The 22038-nt window shown below is 39.7% G+C and overlaps 1 protein-coding gene across 1 annotated transcript in view; it reads right to left on the bottom strand.

Moving 5' to 3' along the window:
* Positions 1 to 3992: 3992 nt before the first annotated feature.
* The window catches only part of GUCA1C (guanylate cyclase activator 1C), a 31977-nt gene continuing 13931 nt past the window's right edge, over positions 3993 to 22038 (bottom strand). The window contains 4 exon segments of the mRNA XM_065875871.1: positions 3993 to 4098; positions 10488 to 10621; positions 15303 to 15364; positions 15367 to 15418. Of these exon segments, the coding sequence (XP_065731943.1) occupies positions 3993 to 4098; positions 10488 to 10621; positions 15303 to 15364; positions 15367 to 15418 (354 nt within the window).

Raw genomic sequence — 22038 nt, 5'->3', positions numbered from 1 at the left:
CAGCAAGCATAAGACTGTAGCTTGGTTTTAAATGTCAGGAATTTTCTGTATTTCATTTTCATTTTAAAGGTTACTCTAATATAAATTTGGTGGGTGAGGGAGGGAGCAGAGGAGGCAGGTTCTTTCCAGCACTCATCTTGTTTCTTTAATGCAGTAACCCTTCCTTTAGGCCTCTTCATTTGCCTCTCAGACATATACTTAATTTTAAACAAACCATATTTTCTCATTTCTTTTCCCATTACACTTATGCCAATACATTTTGGAAAGAAAAATGAAGGAAATATTTGCCCTACCTAAACCATTCTGCTGTCCCCACAAGCATACTCTTCTGCTTTAAACCACAGTTCTATGTCAGTAGACTCTTCTCTAGGGGGAGTGTCCCCTCTCTGTGCCAGAAAGAACCAAGGCAGGCAACAACTACACACCAGTCTCTGACTTGAGGAGAAAGAAGAGAAATTGCATTGGAGAGCTCATTCTCATCTTGCGCCAGCTGCCACTCATCTCTTTTCCCTTCTTATTTCCTTCCTTTGTGGATATTTGGGCCAAAGAAACAGGCCATATTCCTTCTGCTGCATCTTTATGTAGAGAGATGTGAGTGATAGGATTTCGGCCTTCTTTTTTAAGGGGGGGGTATTTTTATAAAGGTAAAGATTATTAGCTCCTTTAATACCTTCCCTTTTATCTTTTTCTCTTCTTAAAATAGAGTCACTTTCCTTCAAAACATCAAAGAATTATTTTTTAAAAAGAGGAAAATACGTTGGAAGATCTAGGATCTCGTTAGATGCTATAATTCTACTGCCCTTTGATAAATGGGAGTGACAGTCTCAGAAGTTAAAGTTGTTGAGGTTCTTCACACACCAGTCCCTACTTGTCATGGATCCCTTGCCTGAAATTTTACTGTAAAACCATTAGTGGGGAAACACATGGAATTCTGATAAATACAATAAAAATTCAAAAAAAAATCACTGGGCAGAGGCTCTGATTAAAGCTTATCATCTAAAGGAGGAATTTAAATTTACTTTAAAATATTCAGTTCATTAAAGTAACATGACCTCATATTTCAATTAGGACTATTTCCTTGGACTGAGCGTCACAATGCTAAGTTACAGAAGAAACCATAGAGAAGAACATGACTTTGGGGAGATATGGTCTTAAGAGATGCAGACTGGAAGGAAAGAATATGGTTCTGTTTTTCCAGCTTTTTTTTTTTGACCTCACCTATCCATGATTTAATCTAAATTCTTTGGTACCTGAATTTCAGCTCATCTCCTTCTTAGGACCATCCTCAGCAAAACTATGTAGTAGACATTATTTTATGATTTGTTTTCTAATAACAGACAGCTAGTATCTTCACATCCTTCAACTATACCCACAAACCCACTTTCCTAAGAAGCTGACAAGTGTATGCCCTGTGGGCTTACCTACTCTTCTCACAGATGAACAAAGCTATTCTTTGGAAAGGGAAGGGAGTACTGCTCTCACTTCTCCTCCATAAGCCTTGGGTCAACTTGAGAAGAGGTAGATCTGGAGTGAGAGCTGGGTATAGTGATGGAACAGAGCTTAGAAATCTAAGAGGCAGCATCCAAGAAAAAACTGAAACCGAACCTGGTAAATTAAACAAACCAGTCATGATTCCAAAGCGGGTGATGAATGGAGGAGGAGAATCCAAGGAGGCAACAGGGTGACTGGAGCCTGAGGAGGCCACCTGAGAACCACAGGGTTCAAAGCATAAAGTGGTAGATGGGACCTGGGATAAAGCAGAGCTTGGATGCTCTTACTATGGTACCTATGGGTGGGGAGGTGTCCTTAAGTTGTCTACTGGGCTTGTCCCACCTATTCCATCTGTGCTGGTAATTAAGCTATAAACCCTCAGCTCCAAACCCATCCTTCCATATTCCTCTCTGTGGTGCTGGGCTGGGGTCCTGCTGACTACATTGCTCTGTTGCCAGCAGTTTCCCTGTTATGCTCAACCTGTAACATGTGATACTATCAGGCAATAATCTGGGAAAATGATCACTTCTTTGAGTCTCAGCTACCAGACATAAAGTGGGGATAACAGTCACATCACTGGGCTATTAGTATTAAACAAGCCCACTCAGCACAATTCCAGAGTAAGGACTCAGTACATAGAGGGAAAGGAAGGGGTGAGTTTCCCACCCTAAAGAGGACTGACCCTTCAATCGGTCAGGGCCCAGGATCAGTCAGGATCCCGTCAGGGAAACAGGAAACACACCAATTATTTTACCAGAGAGAATTTAATACAAAAAAATGGTTTAAAAGACATTGGAGGACTGGAAAAGCACAGGGAAGACACTAAAGTAACACAGAAATGGCAGGGAGCAGCTTCCATCCTAGACTGGGAAAACAAAGGGAAGGGGTTGAGGTTATTAGAACACAGAAGCCTGGAAGGGGGAACTGGGACCCATTTTTATGTGGAAAGGATATTGGGTGCCTCAGAGGAATGTGGGTGAAAAAAAAAATGAAATCAACCACTACTGCAGGATGGGGCTGATGCTGGGGTAAGACTGTAATGATGTTTTCCTTTTCACCTCTACTGCTAGGGAGCTCAGAGTCCAGTGGGTAGCCCACCTTCGCCAAATGAGCAGGACTTTGTGGCATTATGGCTGCAATGATTTTTCTCACCTTACTTTATCTGTGATCATTTTATTTCAACATATTTTACATTACATTATGTACTTTGTAAATCTCCTCAAAGCCTACTGGAAGATCCTAGAATATTTCTACTTCCATCTATATGATCTTCATCTGTATCTTCATCAATATATTTGCCTATAACTTTCCTACCTCCATTTACACTTCATTTCTACTGCCATGTGTGTCTCATCTATAACTCTATCTATAGTTTATCCACATCTGTAACTATGGAGGAGATAGGGACAGTCCACTCCTGTATTTGTAGTTTAAGTTGTGTGTTTTTAACCCAAATTTGAAAGTGTAATTAGGAAGCTTTTAACATAAAGACAGCTTACATCTCCTCTTCAATCTCCACTGTGCTTCCATAAGAAGCATGGCATTGACAGAGGTACTAATGGGCCTGTGATATAGAACCCAAAACTTTAAAAGTTCTAACCCATCAAGAAATCCCATTCATCATTTCATTTTTGGGAAAGGATATAAAAAATGAAATGTCAGAGCTATAATGTCAGGACTGTTTGAAATGTCAAGTGCTTATTGTTGCACAGCCTGGCTGTCTGCTGTTCTGATCAAACCTCCAACTGGCATAATAATTACAGATGATGCATCGCATTTTCATGCACAATTGGACCCAGATTTTTAACAAATCAGATGGAAACATTCTCATTGCCCAGCTGGAAATTTTCTCCTTTTACTACATAGTTTAAGACTTTTCCTTCGGAGCAGGACATTACTACTGATTCAAGACAGCGTTCAGAGTAGGGGAGGAGAAAAAGGGCAGAAAAAAAAAAAAGTTTCTCAACAGACCAGAACTCAGTCACTTATAATATACAGATGCGACAAGAGCCACGAGGCAGCAAACACATGTGCCAAATGCACGTTTAGTCTAAGAATGCTAAGCTGTGGAGACACTGCCCAGATAATCCAGTTCTATTTCAAGATGCAGACCAACTTAGGTGGGCAAGAAAACATACATGCGAGCTCTATTTTGAACTGATAGCTATGGAGGCAATCCTTCAGTTTAATCACCCCATTCTAATCTGCGGAGAGAGGACTAATGTATAAACAGAAGCAACACTGCTTCTGTCTAGGATCTTTATGACAGTCTCTGTGGGACTTAAGTGGGTTATTCATAAGCGGACACCAATGATAATAAAAACCTGAAATCAATAGCACGTATGTACAGAAAATCACATTTCTTCTCCACTGAAAGTTTTGTATCCAATGAAAGCTGGCTAAGGCGTTCCCATAGCCACTTCATTTTCACCTTCCCTAGACAAGCCTTGTCAGATGGTTTGGAAGAAGCCTCTCTCCTACGTCTATCTGGCTGTTTCCCATCACAGATTACTTGCAGTACATTGGAAAGGTCGAAACTCTTGGAAACAACCTCCAGAAGATGCTATTCTTTTTTCATGCCATTGATAAATTCTTCTAAAGTCAATTCTCCCATAAAATAGTAAAAGAACAATTAGCAAGAGCCTTTGTCTAATACCACCCACTAGCATATACAATATATTCACTGGCATTTTTATCGACATTCGTCTTTTTATATCCTTTCATCTCAACCAGACTCTCAATTCCTTGAATGTCCTTATATAGAAAAGCATTCAATGGTAGGGTTGTTAGGTGAAAATACAGGTGACGAATAAAATCTCTTTTCATTTTGAGTTGAGAACATCAGGTAATGTACCTGTGTTCACATATACATTTACATCTCTACACGATATTGATTATTTGACCTTTAATCTTGAAGCTATGACCAAGTCATAGGAGCATGAAAATTGCAGACTTCTAAGATCAGAAGGAAATGACTGTTTGCAAGGCTGTTTTCAATATTCTTCTCCCTGAGGAAATAATTTCAAGGACCATCCAAAGCTGTGCAGAAGGTTAAACGTTTATTCATTCCCTAGTTCTCCTCTCCTTTTCTGATTTTTTGATTTCTCATTGTATCACCTTGACTTAAGCCTTAGGTCTATGCTGACCAGCCCAGTGCTATAAAACTATCGCCTTATACCCATGGGCACCTGCTGACTTGTTTCCCACTACCCTCATCCTACAAGACAACTTTTCAACATTTGGGGGTTGGGCATGAGGGGTTCTCGATTTAAATCATTTGGATTGTAATTATGGGCATATTCAAGTTGAAAGGTACAGATGAATTTTCTGATCTTAAGGAGACTGTACTTAATAGGGTTTGTGGCTTGGTGGGAGGTCAACCAAGGACAAGCGAAGTACACTGAGTCACTAACTAGGGAACATGCCCCTGAGGCAGAAAGTCAGCAGGAAGTGAAAGCAAGTGTTATACTCTCCCTGTACTTTTTAATGGATAAAGACAACTATCTAAATGCCACAATAGTGGCTCAAATATAAAGCATACATCATCACATTCTCATAAGATACTTTCCTTTTGGTTTCCATGGCAAAATACTAATATAGGTTTCGTCTTTTTTTTTTTTTTTTTTTCACAGAGAAATCTAATCTTTGTTCCTTATGTTTTCCTTATGCCAAAGAAGTCTGTGCAAAACCCCGGTAACAGCAGGTGGGATTAGAATTCCCTATGTATCCCAGGGAAAGTCAGGGGATCATAAGTAACAGAAGAATAACCATCCTTTGCAAAGGGAAAACACACTGCTAAGTTCACAACCCGAAAGATTTTTCAAACTTCTAGGGACTCAGCATGACCAACAGAGAAGTGGAAGTGGAGATAGGGGAGCTGAAATCTGTTTTGACCACTTAGTTATAATAACACTTCTCCATTCTCACTGCTGGCAAGGAAAGAAGCTGTATCGGAAGGTGCTGGGAGATAGTTGCCTGTGTTGAAAAGCAATGCAGGTTACTGATGTGGAAAAGAGAAGAAAGAAAATGCTTTTTGCGGATTCTTTTTATTGCAATATAATTGACATAACATATTAGTTTAAGGGGTGCAACATAATAATTTGATATGTATATATTGTAAAATGATTACCACAGTAAGTTTAGTCAATATCCATCACCTCACATAGTTACAAGTATTTTTCTTGTGATGACAACTTTTAATATTTCCTCTTTTAACAACTTAAAAGATGGAATTTTTCGCTGATGTTTCATCACGTTTTTCAAAATACCATGAACTCTGCATATTTGCTTTTTCCACGTTATCACTTACCAAAAAAGAATTTCTCTTTTCCAAATTAAGCCAACCTCTACCTATAGCAACTTATGATGCTTACTATTTCTAAATACTTATTTTGAAGTTTTCCTCGCTCTTTTCCTTCTAAGTCTTAGCATTCATTCATTCATTCTCCGAACATTTATCAAGCCCTGACGACAACTGCCATTTCCATCACTACACGGCCCCACCAGCACAGCCAACCAGGGTTGTGAATGTGGAAGGTGCTCAGAAATCCTAGGCTGACGAATTGCTTTCCTTCTTCTGATATTCTTACACATTGCTTCCTAATCCTCTTCAGTTTGCCTGTGGATTTACGCCCAGACAAATTAGAAGGTTGGTTGCTGGGTCTCCCTAGAAAGGATTGCCTGTGCAGATCCAGAAGCTTCCCATCAAAAGATCGACCAGCCAAGAGCTGAAGCTGCTGAGAGATGATTGAGCTGGAGATCATGGGACTCAGAAGGACCTAAAATCATGTCTGAGTTTTCATTATTTTTTTTTCTATTTAAAAACACATATCAATCTTTGTCAGGCATAATTCAGAATTGCACAGTTTTTATATGTTGAAATATACATATGCACATAATTTATATCCACGTTATTCAGGGCTGTTTGTTGTGTTGGTGAACACATTCGCTACCCCTGGGGACTCTGAAGTTCAGTGCTGTGGATGCTTCTCCATTACTCACTACCAAGTTCAGCAGTTTAACTGGTGATAGGACAGCTGCTCGAATATTGTCTTTAGTCTTGTTTTTGCAATCTGGTTATTTTGCTGATATTTATGGATCATGTATTTCTTCCCATTAATATCTTAAATGTTCTTATAACGCTACCCAAAAATTGCCTCTTCCCTCCAAAAAGTCAAAACTTACTGCACACGCTCACATTAGCATTTCTTGCTCTAAAGAAGTCAACCTAGAAAAGAAGCCAACCTGTGTCAAGGAATTGTTGTTCAATTCTTTCAAATAAGAACCTCATGAAAATTTGTGCTGGGGCTGGGAAATTAGCAAAGGTGGGACTGGAGTGTCTCGGGAGATAAGAAGAACCAGATTCTCAAGGGAGGATGCAGGATTTTAAATGACAAGCTCTGTATTCATTAGCAAGGTGGCACTAGAGGCATTTAGCAGTATTTTATAGCAGAGTGTTAAACGCTGCAGTTTTTTCTCTTTTATAAAGAAACTTGATTCCGTATTATTTCCTGGTAGTTCCCAGTTTCCCAGTTTGATTCCATAGTGTTCCAGTCTAAAACACTGGTCTTTCTGGTTAGTCGCTCAGTAAAAGGTCTTCCATTATGTTCTGTCCCTGTTTTCTTTTACTCCAAATATCTGCTCAATAACCTTTCATTTCCTCTCTTTTCACTTGCATGGTTTATTATTACGAGCCACTTAAGTCTCCTTTGTCCCTGGGCTATTTGGCGCTTTGTTGTCTGGACACTTTCTGCTCTTGAGGTTGTGAACAGTATCTATAAATCTTCCTAAATCATGTCAAGAACGACTCCTAAGCGGCGCATGGTAGCATGCCAATTGCTATACTTCCAAGTAAAGTCTGCAGAATTTCATGCTCGATCATGTATCCTGACTTGTCTTGAGGACCCTTCTGTTTTCATTCTTCAATAATATTGAATGTTGAGCTTCAATTTTCTGTCCTTGTGATTCTCTTCAAGATCTCCTTCCTGGAAGCTTTTGTTCATAAAATAAAAATAAAAACTAACTTGTTGAATTATAGCAATGATACATGCTTATGGTAACAAAAACAAAAAACAACTAACCCTACAGAAAAGTGTAATAAAAAGAAAGAATCTCCCTTTAACCTCTCTCTGGCCCCCCAGTGCTACTTTCCACTGGTAATTAACTTCTGCTAAACAATCTGTGTTTATATTTTGACATTTGCAATGCATTTTCAAGTATATGTTAATTTCCAAACTTGTCTCCTAGAGGCCTTTCTTCCTACAGATAGCATTGCATATTGCTCGTTTCTTCTTTATTTCTTCATTTCCTTTTCATATGACATCTTATCAGACACTCATTCATTTTACAACTATTTATGGAGCACTTATTATGTGCCAGAAAGTGTGAGAGCACAGGAAGTACCAAAGTACGTAAAACAGAATAGCTCTTGCCCTCATGGAGCTTATGGCTCTTCATCATTTTATTATCTTAGCATTAACCCTATACCTCTCTTTTGATTAATCTTCTAACTTTGATTTGCTAATGACCATGATAATTATGTCTAGAATTCTACAGCTATTGTGTATTTTTCTGTTCCAACAGATTTGATGTTGGTCATTCTTTTGCAGACAATTGGCATTCAAATTGGGATTTTCATATATGTTCCTGAAGTTGTTTTGGTTGTATCTGGGTGTGCTGGGGATCTGTGGTTTCAATATTCATTGGATCACCAGATACCAGTAGTGTGCTTGCTGCTTTTTATTTTGAGAAATCAAAAAAGATATAAGTTGGCACATAGGCTACACTATTCTGGTACACCTAATCAAACATCCCCATTTCTCCCAACACTGATGTTTCGATAACAATGATAACAACAGAAATCTTATTTGAGGTATATACACTTAGGCTTGTACAACTGCAAATATTCTCTGTGATGCTCACTTTCCCTTTACATGTGAGTGAAGCACTTTATTCTCCTCTGTCAAATACTGGCAAAGTCCTTTTACACTTCTGCAAATATCAGCCCTCTATGTCTTCATTACTTTCTCTTCCTTGTCCTCTGGTGCACCGAGCTGTCTGTGTTCAACAGAACAATTTTAGCATCTTTTTTTCTTGATACATGGAATGACCCAGCTGTCCCTTGACGAGATAATACAACAGTCTCCAATAATTTCCATGTAAAAGCAAGTTCTATCAGTTTTAATTCCGTATATGCATTTGCCAAGAAAGTGTTTCATTGTTACTCCAGAGTGCAACTAGTTTATTTGATATCTTCATTTTACAATATTTTTTCTTAAAATATAAGTCTTTATATCAGAGGAAATGAATTGTGCGATTAGATCTCTAAACTGTCCAGAAATCATAATGTATCCTCTTCCTTCTGAGATACTCTTACAGGTCAAAGATCCTAGTTCCCGAATTGCAGATAACCTCAGTTGCCTGAGCCCAACACCTTCTCTCTTTCAGATTCACATCCTTTTTCAACTTAGCTCTTTCTATTTCTAGGCCCCTTCCAACTACATTCCCTATTTTATTGGTTCCTTATACTTTGTTCTTGAGGAACCAGCACAGATAGGAAACAAAAAGTCCTGCACAATTTTCTGTTTTCTGGAACATGTTTTCCGACTCCTCAAACTGAGCCACCCTCATACTTCTCTATGGGAAGTCACTTTTCCTATTCCCCAACACCCCCCCGCCCGCTGCCAGCACTACAAGCAGGATCCACGGATATTTTCAAACATTCTTGACCTGTCCTTTTGAAATTCACTTACAATGCTAAGTCTTAAACGTTCATGATGTTCCGTCTACTTCCAGAATACTCATCCTTTGAGCAACGATTTTGACCCTGGGTTGAATGGTTTATCCTCTCTACTCCAACCCCTGCCATCTTGCAGCCCCTCTGGGATTAAAAATGAAAACAAAACACGACAAAATCTCTGGCATTTCTCCTGTTTGATGATTACCATTTTCGGATGCATATTCCAAATAAAGTTTTCAGTGGCCTCACCGGGCCTTCCTCTCTCCATTTTTCTGGTTCTTTTCTAGCTTTACTTAGCCTCCTTATCAACTCTGGGTGGTCTGAATCTGTTCCTTGCAAGCTTTCACATGAACTGACTTGTTCGTTTGGTTTGTTTGTTTTTTGCAGTACGCCGGCCTCTCACTGTTGTGGCCTCTCCCGTTGTGGAGCACAGGCTCCGGACGCGCAGGCTCAGAGGCCATGGCTCACGGGTCCAGCCACTCTGCGGCATGTGGGATCTTCCCGGACCGGGGCAAGAACCCGTGTCCCCTGCATCGGCAGGCGGACTCTCAACCACTGTGCCACCAGGGAAGCCCCACCCCTTTTTAATCTTACTAACATCATATTTTCCACAATTCCAAGCTTTCTGTTTCTCAAGGATCATCCCTAGATATGATGCCTCCATCTCAAATATGCTCATCTCCCAGTTTACAGATTAAAGCCATTTGGTGTAAACACTCTCCCTTCTCACTCCTACCTCTGAAGAAGCGCACCTTCTCTGAGATAAAGAGGAGACCAGATTTTCAGGTAAAAAACGCAGCTGAAGAAATGAGCAGAAAGAGTAGAAATGTAGAAAAGATAGAGCAGAAGTGGAGGCAAGTGTTGACAACTCTTTCCGGAAATGTACTGCCAAAGGGAAGGAAAAATCTGATAGAAGATGGCATAATTGAAGTTAGGAGGGAAAACAAGTTTATTCGTAAGTTGATGAGAAGCCTGTAGTAGAAAGAAATTCCCAGAGCAAACAGCGGAGGGCCCTTCATCTCCTATTCTCTAACTTTTTTTCCTTTTATCTCCCTTTACTCTTCTTTATATATACCAAAGTCTCAATCCCTGTGCATTAAGTGTAAATATGGTCAATAAATATTTATTCAATTCAATTGTATCAACTGGAGAACATTGTACCGGTCAAATTATGAAGCCCCAGTGATATTACAAGTGGGGTTTGCTTGAAAGGTTCATGCTTTTGTCTAAATGGGGCATCTCGCACACTGCCACTAACTCCTGCTCGGTAAGAAAAGTGAGACCAAGGTGAGTAGCTACTTTGCTGTCATCGTTTGTATCGATCTTATGGAACACCAAGTTGGTAAATTCTTCAAGATTCAGAGTTTGCTGGCCATTGAGGGCTTGTAGTGCCTGCAAAGAAACTAAATCAGAGAGTTCAACTCTTCTGGAAGCAAACTCATTTTGTGACATTTCTTACCCCAATGTGACAGAATTGGGGCAATTGTTTATGTCAGTTTTGCTATCCAACCTGTTTCAGTTGTTAAAAACAGATAAAAAGATTGTGTATCAGTTCTGGGTAATGAGGCTTGGAAATTAAATGAACTGAGTATAGTCTAGGTTTTTTCTACAGAACAAAGGGATCCATTCAACATATTAAGTAACAAAAGATTCTAAGAGCCCATTGGAGAAAACATCGAAGTGGTAACTGTCATAAGAATTCTGGACCCAGAAAACAGTGTTCTCATTTTAGACTAATTATCTTTGATCTTAAGATGAATATAAAAGGATGCTCTGTAAGCATCTAATCCTTCCTCTCTGGCTTCTGCCACTGGCACCTTTGGTTTTTTTTGTGCCCTTTTGCAGAGTGATCAACTGGAAAGACAGATACGCATGCCTTGGAAGGACACTGAATTTCTCACACTCCACTAGCAACTTTTCATCATAAAAGCTATCAGGGGACGCAGGGAAAATGACATTTCCAGCTTTCCTAGAGAGACGATTCAACCATCCTTCCCCCCCCCACCCCCACCCTTGCCCCAGGTGATTAAATTAAATGACCCAAATTTGATGTAGAAATTCCTAATAAAATGAAAGAGAGACAGAGAGAGAATGGATTAGTCATCTGGGAATTTGAACATAACTATCCTGATTGAACATGAAGGAATCTTTAGAAAAACTGCTGGCAACATATTTCAATTAGAGGCATGGTCTTAAATAGAACTCTCTCTTGCTGCTTCCCAAGCATTACTAATCCTGAATCCAAGGATCAATCATAATTAACAGTGGCAAAGCACCACTCTTGGCCTTAGCAAGCTAAGATCTCACAGTCAAATAATACAAGAGTAACGGTTAGATACAGGTAGCCTATTAGATGAAAGTTTTTAAGGTTTCTCAGTGTCTTTGCAGAGGCTCCGAAAGCCTTGAAAGATTGGCTAGGCATCCAGTATTCCCACATCCTGAAGTGATACTAGACTGCATGCATAAGTCATAAGAAAAGATTATGAAATTTCTAGAATTTGTCCATCACCCAACTCCAGGCAATATAAGTGAGAGTGAAGGATTGACTGGAAGATTGATGAGGCCTAAGAGGATAATAATTTGAAGGGAGATATCAGGGTGCCTCATACTTTCCCTCTTCTTCTAGGAGAAGCATGGGGGTAGGGCAAGGAGGCATGGTTTGTTTCCTTCTTTCCTTCCTCATTTAGTACATCTACTCTTTCTCCTGCATCTTACTAAGCCCTTCTCTGACCCCTCTGAGTGTGAACAGCAGGAGAGAGGAGAGAAAAGGGGACCAGGAGAGCCCTGACTTGGCAGGTACTGTCATGATCATATAGTTTCAGAGCTCTCCGGATAGCAGATGTTTAAAGACCACTATTTCTCTGAGGCCTCCCACCCCCTTTTCACTACTGAGACTCTCCTGCAACTCCCTAGACATGAATCACGCACTTTTTTAAAAGTATGTGGAATTCATGCATGTTGTTGTACATAGCAATAGTTTATTTATCCTCATTGTTTTATAGTATATCATTGGGAAAATATACCACAATTTAAAGTCATTCTACTGTTGATGTACATGAGCTATTTCCACTTCTTGGTTATTACAAAAATTGTTATGAACACTCCTGGTCAGGTCTTTTGATGATCATGTATACAAATGTTTGTTGAGCATATATGCAAGAATGGTATTTCTATTTCTACCTATTCCAGCTGATCCCTTGAGGCTCCCTCTACAGGCTCCAAGTCTGGGTTTCTCAACATCTGCACCACTGACATTTTGGACTCGACAATTCTTTCTTGCTCTACATTGTCCTGTGCATGGTAGAATGTTTAGCAGCATCCCTGGTCCCTAAACAATAGATAGTAGTAGCACCACACCCTACCCATCTCTCCAGTTGACAACCAAAATGTCTCCACACTTTGCCAAGTGTTCCCTGGGGGAATAGGAGTGGAAAGTCGCTCCTGGTTGAGAACCACTCTCCAGATCTACCTCCAGCTTTCTTCTTCTGAGGATTCCTCACTTCTCCAAGTGGCTCAGCTGGACAAGATCCAAGACAGCTCTCTGCCGGCTTCTTCTCTCAGTGGCCCATAGCTGATCCATGGAGAAACCCAAGCATCCTTTGTCCCAGCAGATTCCAGGAATGCATCCTGCTACTCTGCTGCCACGGTCTGCTCTTTAGATTTCTCACGTGTGACTCAAACACTGGAACATCATGTTCCCCAAACTGCAGGGCACGCCACACCTCACTGGTCTCCTTAAACCCTCATGCTACTGACGTGGGGGCTTTCACACAAGAAATCCTCTCCAGCAGTCCTTCTCCAAAACCCTCATCTTGACCGTTTCATACCCTTAAAGTGAGATTAAGATGTAACTACTTCCATTGTAAATTCTGCCTATAATCTAGTACTTCCTTCGAATCTCTTGATACCTGGGCTGAATTCCATTTTAACATCCTGGTATCATATGTTGAGAGAACTTATGTTATACAGTATGTATTATTCTTTACCCTGTTTTTCTTTCACTTGCCATTATATAGAGAGTATGTTGGTAGACCACTGATTTTTTTTATAAGTACATATTCCATTGCATTAATTTTAAAATTACCCTCCTTTAGGTTGTTTTTTGTTTTTACTATCTTAAATGATTTTGTGATGTAAAATCATAGAACGTTTATCTTTGGCAACATTAATTATTGTTTTTCCTGACCAAAAGTAAGTAACGTTGACCCTAAAAATGAAGATAAATTTTAGCCTGTTAATGCAGACCACCCAATTTCCAGGAATGTTATATCCATTTATGCTCCCTCTACTGTGTGTAAGGGCGCTCTTCTCACAGTGCCCTTGACAAAATTACATCTTATTGTTTTTAATCTTTATTGATTTAATCAAAGACAAATAGTATCCAATTATTAAATTAATTTCTGCTCTGTGCTTTCATTATTTGTTTCCCTACTTTTATTTTGTTCTCTTTCTAAACATTTTAAGGAAAAACTCAACTAGCTACTTAATATTTCTCTTTCCTTGACTCACTAAGCTATACATTTTAACTAATGAAAACCTATGTAAATTTTCCTATAAGATTTAGAAAATAATCACTTTTATCCTTCTGTTCTTCCTAGTTCTTTTGAAAATATGATGACCCTCTCCCTCCCCTGAAGAAAATGGATCACGTGCAGGCAAAATTTTGCCCTTGATTCCAAGGGGGTGGCCAAGGATTCCTAAAGGCCATAGATCCACAGATCCCAGAATACAAACCCCTGATCTGAGTACTGCTTTGGAGGCACCCCCTAATACTTGTATGCTGTATTACTTTTTTAATGTTTTTAAAATAAGTATATTTAAGAGGATATTTGAAAATTTACATGGGGTTGGGAATTCTCTATAGAATATTTTAGATTCCCAATTTTGTGTTGCAACATGTAGTATGTATGCCGAATTTCTGAATTTTAATGCTTACAAAGTTCAACTACAAAATACATCTTAGTACTCTTTCTGATGAGATTAAAGTGGAAGCAATATTAGTATTATCATACTCTTGAATTCTTTCCATATATTGGTTAACTATACATTTGCTAAAATAGTTTTAAATTTTTAACAGCTTTGTCCATTTGTTAAAATATTCAGTCATAATTGTAGCTCTACCCATTGATTTTTCCTCGCATTTTTGCTAAGATTTATACTATGTATCATGTTTGGGACTCAGCTGCATCTATAGAGGGGAGCATTTGGACCAGATCATTTCTAAGATATCTGATTCTGTGTTACAAATTCAGTGTATTACATTCATAATGTTTATTTTACTTCATATCTTTATTCAGGCACAGTGTCCCACTTAATACTCTTTTACTCTGGGACCCATTTTATCTCATACCATGGTAATCACTATCCTCATTCCACTGGCAGAGGGTGGGGCGGTAAGATTTATAAAGGGACTCCTTGAACTTTAGAGGTGGAAAGGATCTCTGAGATCCCTGAGCTATCTATTAGAAAATACTTTAGTCGAGCTCCCAGAAAGATTAGTTCCTCAGGTACCTTTATTCTTTGTCCATGTCTTTTTGCTATATAAACCATCTTGTATTTTAGCTGCTCCCACAGACTTTCTGCACCGAGGCAGAGAAAACATGATAAGTTGTTTTAGGACATCATGTTTACTTTATTATTATTATTATTTTTTTTTTTTTTTTGCGGTACACGGGCTCCGGACGCACAGGCTCAGCGGCCATGGCTCACGGGCCCAGCTGCTTCGTGGCATGTGGGATCCTCCCGGACCGGGGCACGAACCCACGTCCCCTGCATCCACAGGCGGACTCTCAACCACTACGCCACCAGGGAAGCCCATCATCCTGTTTATTTTTCATCTCAATACCCTGCTAAGTTTGTAAGCTTCAGAGTGGACTGCACCCAGAAGAAAATGCTGATACACAATTGCACATTCAGTAACCAACAGGATGGTGAAACTGACATTGCTTCAGCCATTCCAAACATATATCCCGAGAATAGCCGACCACATAGGGAACTGTCACTGACTCCACAGGGAAGAAAACTGAATTAACTATATAATGTCCTGAAAAGGATACTTTACTACTTCACTTACCACGAAGATGTTCAGTAGTTCCCTTTTGTCAATAGAACCATTTCCATCTGCATCATGGAGAAGTTTTGCTTCATTTTTCCTTGTACTACTAGATTTACAGCAGCAATACATCCATCCTATGGAAAGCAAGGTGGAAAGGGAAATAAATATTTAAGACCAATTATTTTTTATTTGCAAAGTCATCATTCATGAGCAGGACCATCAGTACAATTTAATACAACCCACAAGATTTTGGCATAAAACTTTTCCCTGGCACTTAATTTTTTTTTAATGGGTATAAAGTATACAAAAACAAGTAACTTTAAATAGGTGAGTACATTTTTAGAGAAAATGTCTACTTCTTATGACAAAAAAAGGTTCTGAAATGCCATGATGGAAGGCTGAGTCCTCACCACTGAGCACCCTACAGTAGTTGTCTTCTTCTGAATATCTTCAGGTTTTGTCGTCCACTCCGCGAGAAGACCAGGAACAAATATTTAATTGAAGGGAAACATACCAAGTAGCTAAATTCTGTACTGTTTTAGAGAAACTGGTGGAAGTTTTTGGACTGCTAATCTCCAGGATTCCTTTTAATTGCATCGTTTTCAGTATGAATCAAAATTTATTAGCCTCCTTTTTTTTTTTAAATTCTTGGCCTCCCAGGGGAGATCGAACCTGTGCCCCCTGCATTGGAAGGCGGAGTCTTAACCACTGGACCCCCGGGGAAGTCCCCTTATTAGCCTCTTTTTTTCTGTTTTTTTCTTTTTTCTTTTTTTCTTGAGGAGGGACCAGGATCCTGTTTTAATTGCTGCACTACAGTTTCTTGATCGTTCCTCCTTTGTTACTGCATTCCCTCTTTCCTTGATTAGTAGCTGTTTGAATCGGCCCTTTGGAACTCAGGGCAGGTCTAGGAGGCTGAAACCTTTACCCTGGAAATAAGAAATGGGGGACCTGGAAAGTCTTTTGTGCCCAGGAGGGCCCCACAGGGTCCTGCTCGGTTTCAGTAAGAAGTTGAATTCAGCATTGCTTCTTAAATTCTCCAAAAGCATATCAACATGACATTATGACTCCAATAGATTCAAAATTCAGAAACATTTTTGTATGAGACATGGTTTTCAGAGATTGTAACAGCAAGAGGTTTGTGAAGCGGAAAGAGCCTTGAACTTGAAGCCGTGGCAGATTTGGTTTAATCTTGGACCTAATGTGCAGTATAGGAGGAAATTTCCCCTGGTCCTGGTGGAAGGAAGAAAAAGAGGAAGAAAGAGAGAGAGAGAGAGAGAGAGAGAGAGAGAAAGAAAGGAAGGAAGAAGGGGGGGAGGGAGGAAAGGAGGGAGGGAGGGGAGGGAGCAGTATCCCTCAGAGAATCACTTTTACATGTTAGCTCATTTCATATTCAATCAAAGTACCTGAAAGGAAATAATGCAGACATATACCAGTGATGCCGAAATCTTGGCCTCTGTGCACCGGTGCCAAATCGAATCTCAGAGGCAGAGTTTTGGGTGAAGTAGAAAAGAATAACTTTATTGCTTTGCCAGGCAGAGGGGGACACAGTAGGCTTGTGCTTCAAAAACTGTGTGTCCCCAGCCTCTTTTTTAATAATGATTTTTGTTATATTCAATCTTAGAAAAGATTGTTTAAGGGGTGCAAGCTTAGGTGGTTCCCCTCGTTCTGTTTTAAATCTGTAAAACATTCTCAGTTGAAAACAGAAACAGCCTGTGCCATTCTTAAGAATCATATACTTCAAACCTTGCTCAGCCAAAGGCTCAGCTGTTTTGAGAAAGGTGGCCAGCTCTAGGCAGGTGTCTGACTCACTCTCCACTGTTTCTCCATGCGCTTTTAGCTGCTCATGGCAGCATCTTCAGCCCAGGAAAACATGCTATCTGCTGCATTCTCTTTGGAATATTTGGGATATCAAGTCCTATTTACAAAACAGAATGTGATATAACATACCCCTTTCCCTTGGAAATAAAGGGCTTTAGGCTTATTGGTCTGTAAAGTGATATGTGTTTGATTTGAGTCTTAAGCTTTTAAGTCTAGTTCCACCAAGTCTCTAAGAAAAGTAACTGAGAAACCACCAGCAGTTCTGGATGTGAAGCAAGCCTGTTTGGCTGGTTAATGCTTTTTTTTTTTTTTTTTTTAAGACAACAACAACATCTCAGATATTGGAAGCCTGTGTGTTAATCACTATAGCATTGTCTTCAAAATGTATTACACTTTAAAATTTTCTACACTGTGGAAAGAAAGAAAAAAAATATTTAAAAATCATTTCACTACCTTTGGGTATTAGATTTTTACAACAGGCATCTTTAGCCCATCAATAATTAATATGTTTTTTAAGAGATAAGACATCTGCTAACAGATAGGAATCTGGTAGAATGGTTTCCTAAAGGAAGTTGGCTCAAGTATCCAAAACATTAAGTGGTTTTACCTTTTATCCATCTGCCTTTCTTATTGCTTGCTACTGCTTCACTTATTAATCCCTAGCAGAGCTATGGCTGAGACAAGGGAAATACATTATTATAGAGTTGAAATTTATTTAAGATGAATATCGTCTTCAAGATATCATCTCCAGATTTGGTGGGACATGATCATTACAGGATAGAGAGGTATGGAGGATATAAGCTAGGTGGAACAGTATCTAACCACGGGTACATCTGCTCCTAGGTCTTCTTACTCGTGCGTCTCCAGGGCTGACCAATCAATACAGCCATTTCCTGGGTAGTTATTGTGCATGTTTACCAAAAGGTCACAGAAGCATCTTCCCTGGAGGACTGAGCTGGCAAGTTGATATTCCAGCGTTTCCACAAAATCATATATTTCATAATGATTCATTTCACATTGAGTCCCGCTTCAGGAATCACAATTTTCTGTGTCACCTGCATGATGAATGGCGACAGGCTAGATTGAGCAATGTTGTCTTTAGAACTTTTGGTATTTTATGATGAGGCACCATGGGTGGGTGGTCCTAACACCTTCCAATCAAGGCTCTGAAAGCTCTAGGCAAACCCTACCAGGAGACAAGCATAAATATTTTCATTGTGTGGTTTACAAATGGGCAACCTGGGTAATCTACAGCCAAAGTTGATTATGGGTGAGGAAACATTTCTACTTAGACAGATGCAGCCTCTTTCAAAGGCTCCTGCAAGCAAAACATTTCGTGTTTTCATTGCAGCATTCTGTTATGTAGTCAGGCAAATTAATCCTTACAATCCGCACCCTACTACTCTTTTTTCCAATTATCGTCCTATTAAGATTTTGTAGAAATTTGCATTGGTGAGACAACCCCGGTGAATGTAATTTAATAGCTTGTGTTCGTGTTGGAGAGGGTTTTAGATAAATGCTTGTTCTGTAAAACAGAAAAAAACAATTCTTGTCTTCAGTTGATCTACAGATTACAAAGAAGGGTGAGGGGAGATAAAGAGCCCCAGAGAAGGCGAGATGTCTCTGCAAAAATGACTAGGAAGCATGCAATAGAAAATGTCTAGAGACTTTTCTTTGGGCCAACCCAAAGGAACACTGCTAAGATTATATTTCTGTGGTTGAGCTACGGGAGCCCCCATGGCACACAGAACTCTGGAGAAGTCTGACACTTACTGGCCTTGAGCCAGAATGGGGTTCATAAACACTCTGTGTCAGAATCATGTGGGGACAATGAAATATTGCAGATTCCTAGACTCTGACCCCAACAAAGCATCAAAACTACTTGGGATGGGGTCCAAGATGTAAAATGATCCTCAGGTGACTCTTATGTATCCTAAGCTCTGCGAACTACGGACCTACGCTGTTTTTCTTATCCGTGGCTCTTCGTAGGTGATGTTAACATCTAACCAATCACTCCAAGTGGCTCTTATCATTGTGGCTTTGTCTCACATGAATTTAACCTTATTAAGACTAATTAGAAAAATTATGACCCACATGGTTCAGTCTCAGAATAATGACATAGTCATGAATACAGTCCAGCCACCAAAAATTAATTCCAAAATAACAGCAAGTCTTTCATTTCTGGAAAGAACACAACTTGCAAGACATTTATGGGTTTCTTCACAACACCGCCTTCCTCTCCCATCTGTTCCTCCACGTACACCCTGCTGCTCAGTGTTCAGCGATCTCCATGGCCCTATTCTTTCACTGCCAGCCCTACCATGAGAACATTTCATTCTTTTCTTCCACCAACTTCTCTCATAATTCTGCATCACAAAATCCTAAAAAATGAGTTTGGCAAGGGCAGGATCCTCCTTTGAGGTTGAAGGAGAGGGGAAAATTGGGTGCAGACAAAGCCATTCTGGTGAGCCTCAGGAAAGGAGAGTTTGGGAGCCTATGTACAAAAATAATTTTACTCCCAACATGTTTATAGATTTATATATCTTGTTCTTAGGATGGAGTAGATTACAGGGAAGAGTTAAACAGGGGTCAAAATATGGAAACATGAAAGTTTCTCAGGTTCCTGAAGGAGTTTGGCTCCATTAATATGTTATCATTTTGTAGAGGGGGGTTCAAATGAGAGAAAGAGAAAAAAAATGCATGGAAACTTCAAATTTAAGCTTTCTCATGGTCTCTAAAATGTACAGAAAATATAAGGTATACTTTATATCTATAAAGGTTAAAGATTTAAAAACTAAGTTTTTGCTACCACTAAAGAGATGAAATTTTAGAAGTCTAATAAAAAATAAGGAAATCAGTCATGTGTTTTTGTCCAACAGGAAATCCACAGGTGAATGTGTGATCTCCAGGTGATGTTCATGCCCCGCCATAAATCACAGTTGTTTTAAGAGTATAATCAATTTGAAATGAAGGTAGAAAGTTAAATTATAGAGCTGATATGCATATGAAGACAATTGTTTTATTATTTATTACTAAGAATGAAACTTAATATATTTTAAGAAAAGGTCGGGAGTAGCCCACGTCCCAGTGACTGTGCTGGTCACTCTCCATGCATCTCTCTCATTCTAACAGCAGCCTTATAGGTAGCCTTATTCTTATCTTACACAAGAGAAAACTGATTTTCAGAGAGGTTAGATAAACTAGTTAAAGTAGCAAAACTGGGGTATGGGTAGATCCAGGATTTAAGATCCAGTCAGCCTTACTCTAAGACTCTTCATATCATCCAATATTGCCCTCAAAATTCATAACAATTGAATTCTCTTTCTGGAAGAGGTGTTTGTAGACTTGAATAGATGGGACATGTTCAGTGCAGTGGGTTGTTGTGGATTCCTACGTGTGAACTACTTGGTAGTGCAATCATATAAGGTGAGCTAACTCAAGAGCGTCTGAAGATGCTGCACCTTGGGGCCTGTTTCCTTCATACCTGGTGTTGCCCAAGGTAAGGCTGGCCATGTGCTCTAAGCCACTCAGCCTAGGGGAGACTTGTGAGCCTCCACTGCCAGGCCTTCCCTCATCCTGCCACCGTAAGCATCTGGCTCAGCAGGACAGAAGGTGTTCATCCTTCCTCTTGCCCTCTCCTGCTCCCATGTTTGATGAACATTTCTGTCCATTCTGGAATCCTTAGCCCCTCTTTCCTGACCCATGGTTTAGCCTCCAGCACCCCATAGAGAACAGCCTCTTTCTGCTTACAGTTTCCCCTAGGAAATGTTCCCAGCTGCTCCTCCAGGATGGCTGATTGGCTGAACCAGCACACAAACTGGTTCTCTTTCAGCCGATCCTGTTCTTAGTTTTCACCCATGCTCTTGGCTGGGAATCTAGAGCCTTCCTTTACTGTGCAGCTGGTCCTTGCTTTGGTTCAGCATTTCCCCCCCCCTCTTCAGGGCTTCACACCTGCATTACATTCTGCATTACAGCCCTCACTCCTCCATTCTCCCCACCCTATAAAACCTTTGGGTAAAATCTCACTGCAGATATCATCTGATAGGCTCAATATGGTCCCGCCATCATTGTTTGCCTGAGTGACCTTGAGATATGTATATTGAAAGTTATCTCAGTATATTTGAGACATTCTCTTTAGGGTTTTGTCCCAATGATAGAACCATGAATTTATGAATTGGGTAATATCATTAGGGAAACTTGGCTTCATTTCATTGATTCAAATCATAGAATTTTAGTGGAAACAGTCCTTCATTTTGCAGATGAAAAATGGACTGGACTAGTAATAACAATTATAATAATAATCATGACGGCAGTGACAACTGTTGGTGTTGATGTAATCTTTGCTATACATATAGGGCCAGGCATTGTGCTTTACATATAGGAGCTCATTTAACCCTAACAAGGCCCTAACAGTATTAACCATGAAGCGCGGCATCTGGGTTCTAGTAACATTAAGATCGTGGAAATAGAAATGAGTGTTATTACAACAACTAGCCATAAAACCCCGTTTGTTCTAGTGCACCCTCAGGAAATAATCCAAATCCAACAAAAATCCAAACTTTAGCCCAGATGAAAACTATTCCCTTCAACAGCATTAACTTTCTGCTACTTTTCACAGAATCACTATCTGTGAAAAATTCTTGAATCGTCACAGCCTCTAACCTAGAGACATTTAGATGTTTTCATTCTTTTACATGTGACACTTCAGTGACATTTTGCCAGTTGTGGCAGGTCAGTAGCAACATATGAACTGAAATTTCTGCCTGAAAATGGTTACTCAGATGGTCGGAAGGAAACCCAGAGAGCGAGTATAGCACATTATATTGTTGATCAACAATTGTCCGTGATACTTATGTTGCATTTTAGGAACTGAAAAGAAAGTAGGCAATAAGGGTCATCTCTGTCACATCAAATACATGTGAATACTTTTTAAATA

The sequence above is a fragment of the Phocoena phocoena genome, chromosome 4, assembly GCF_963924675.1.
Source record: "Phocoena phocoena chromosome 4, mPhoPho1.1, whole genome shotgun sequence".
Taxonomy (NCBI): Eukaryota; Metazoa; Chordata; class Mammalia; order Artiodactyla; family Phocoenidae; genus Phocoena; species Phocoena phocoena.
The sequence above is the reverse complement of the archived record's forward strand: the minus strand, read 5'-3'. Positions and strand labels throughout refer to the sequence as shown.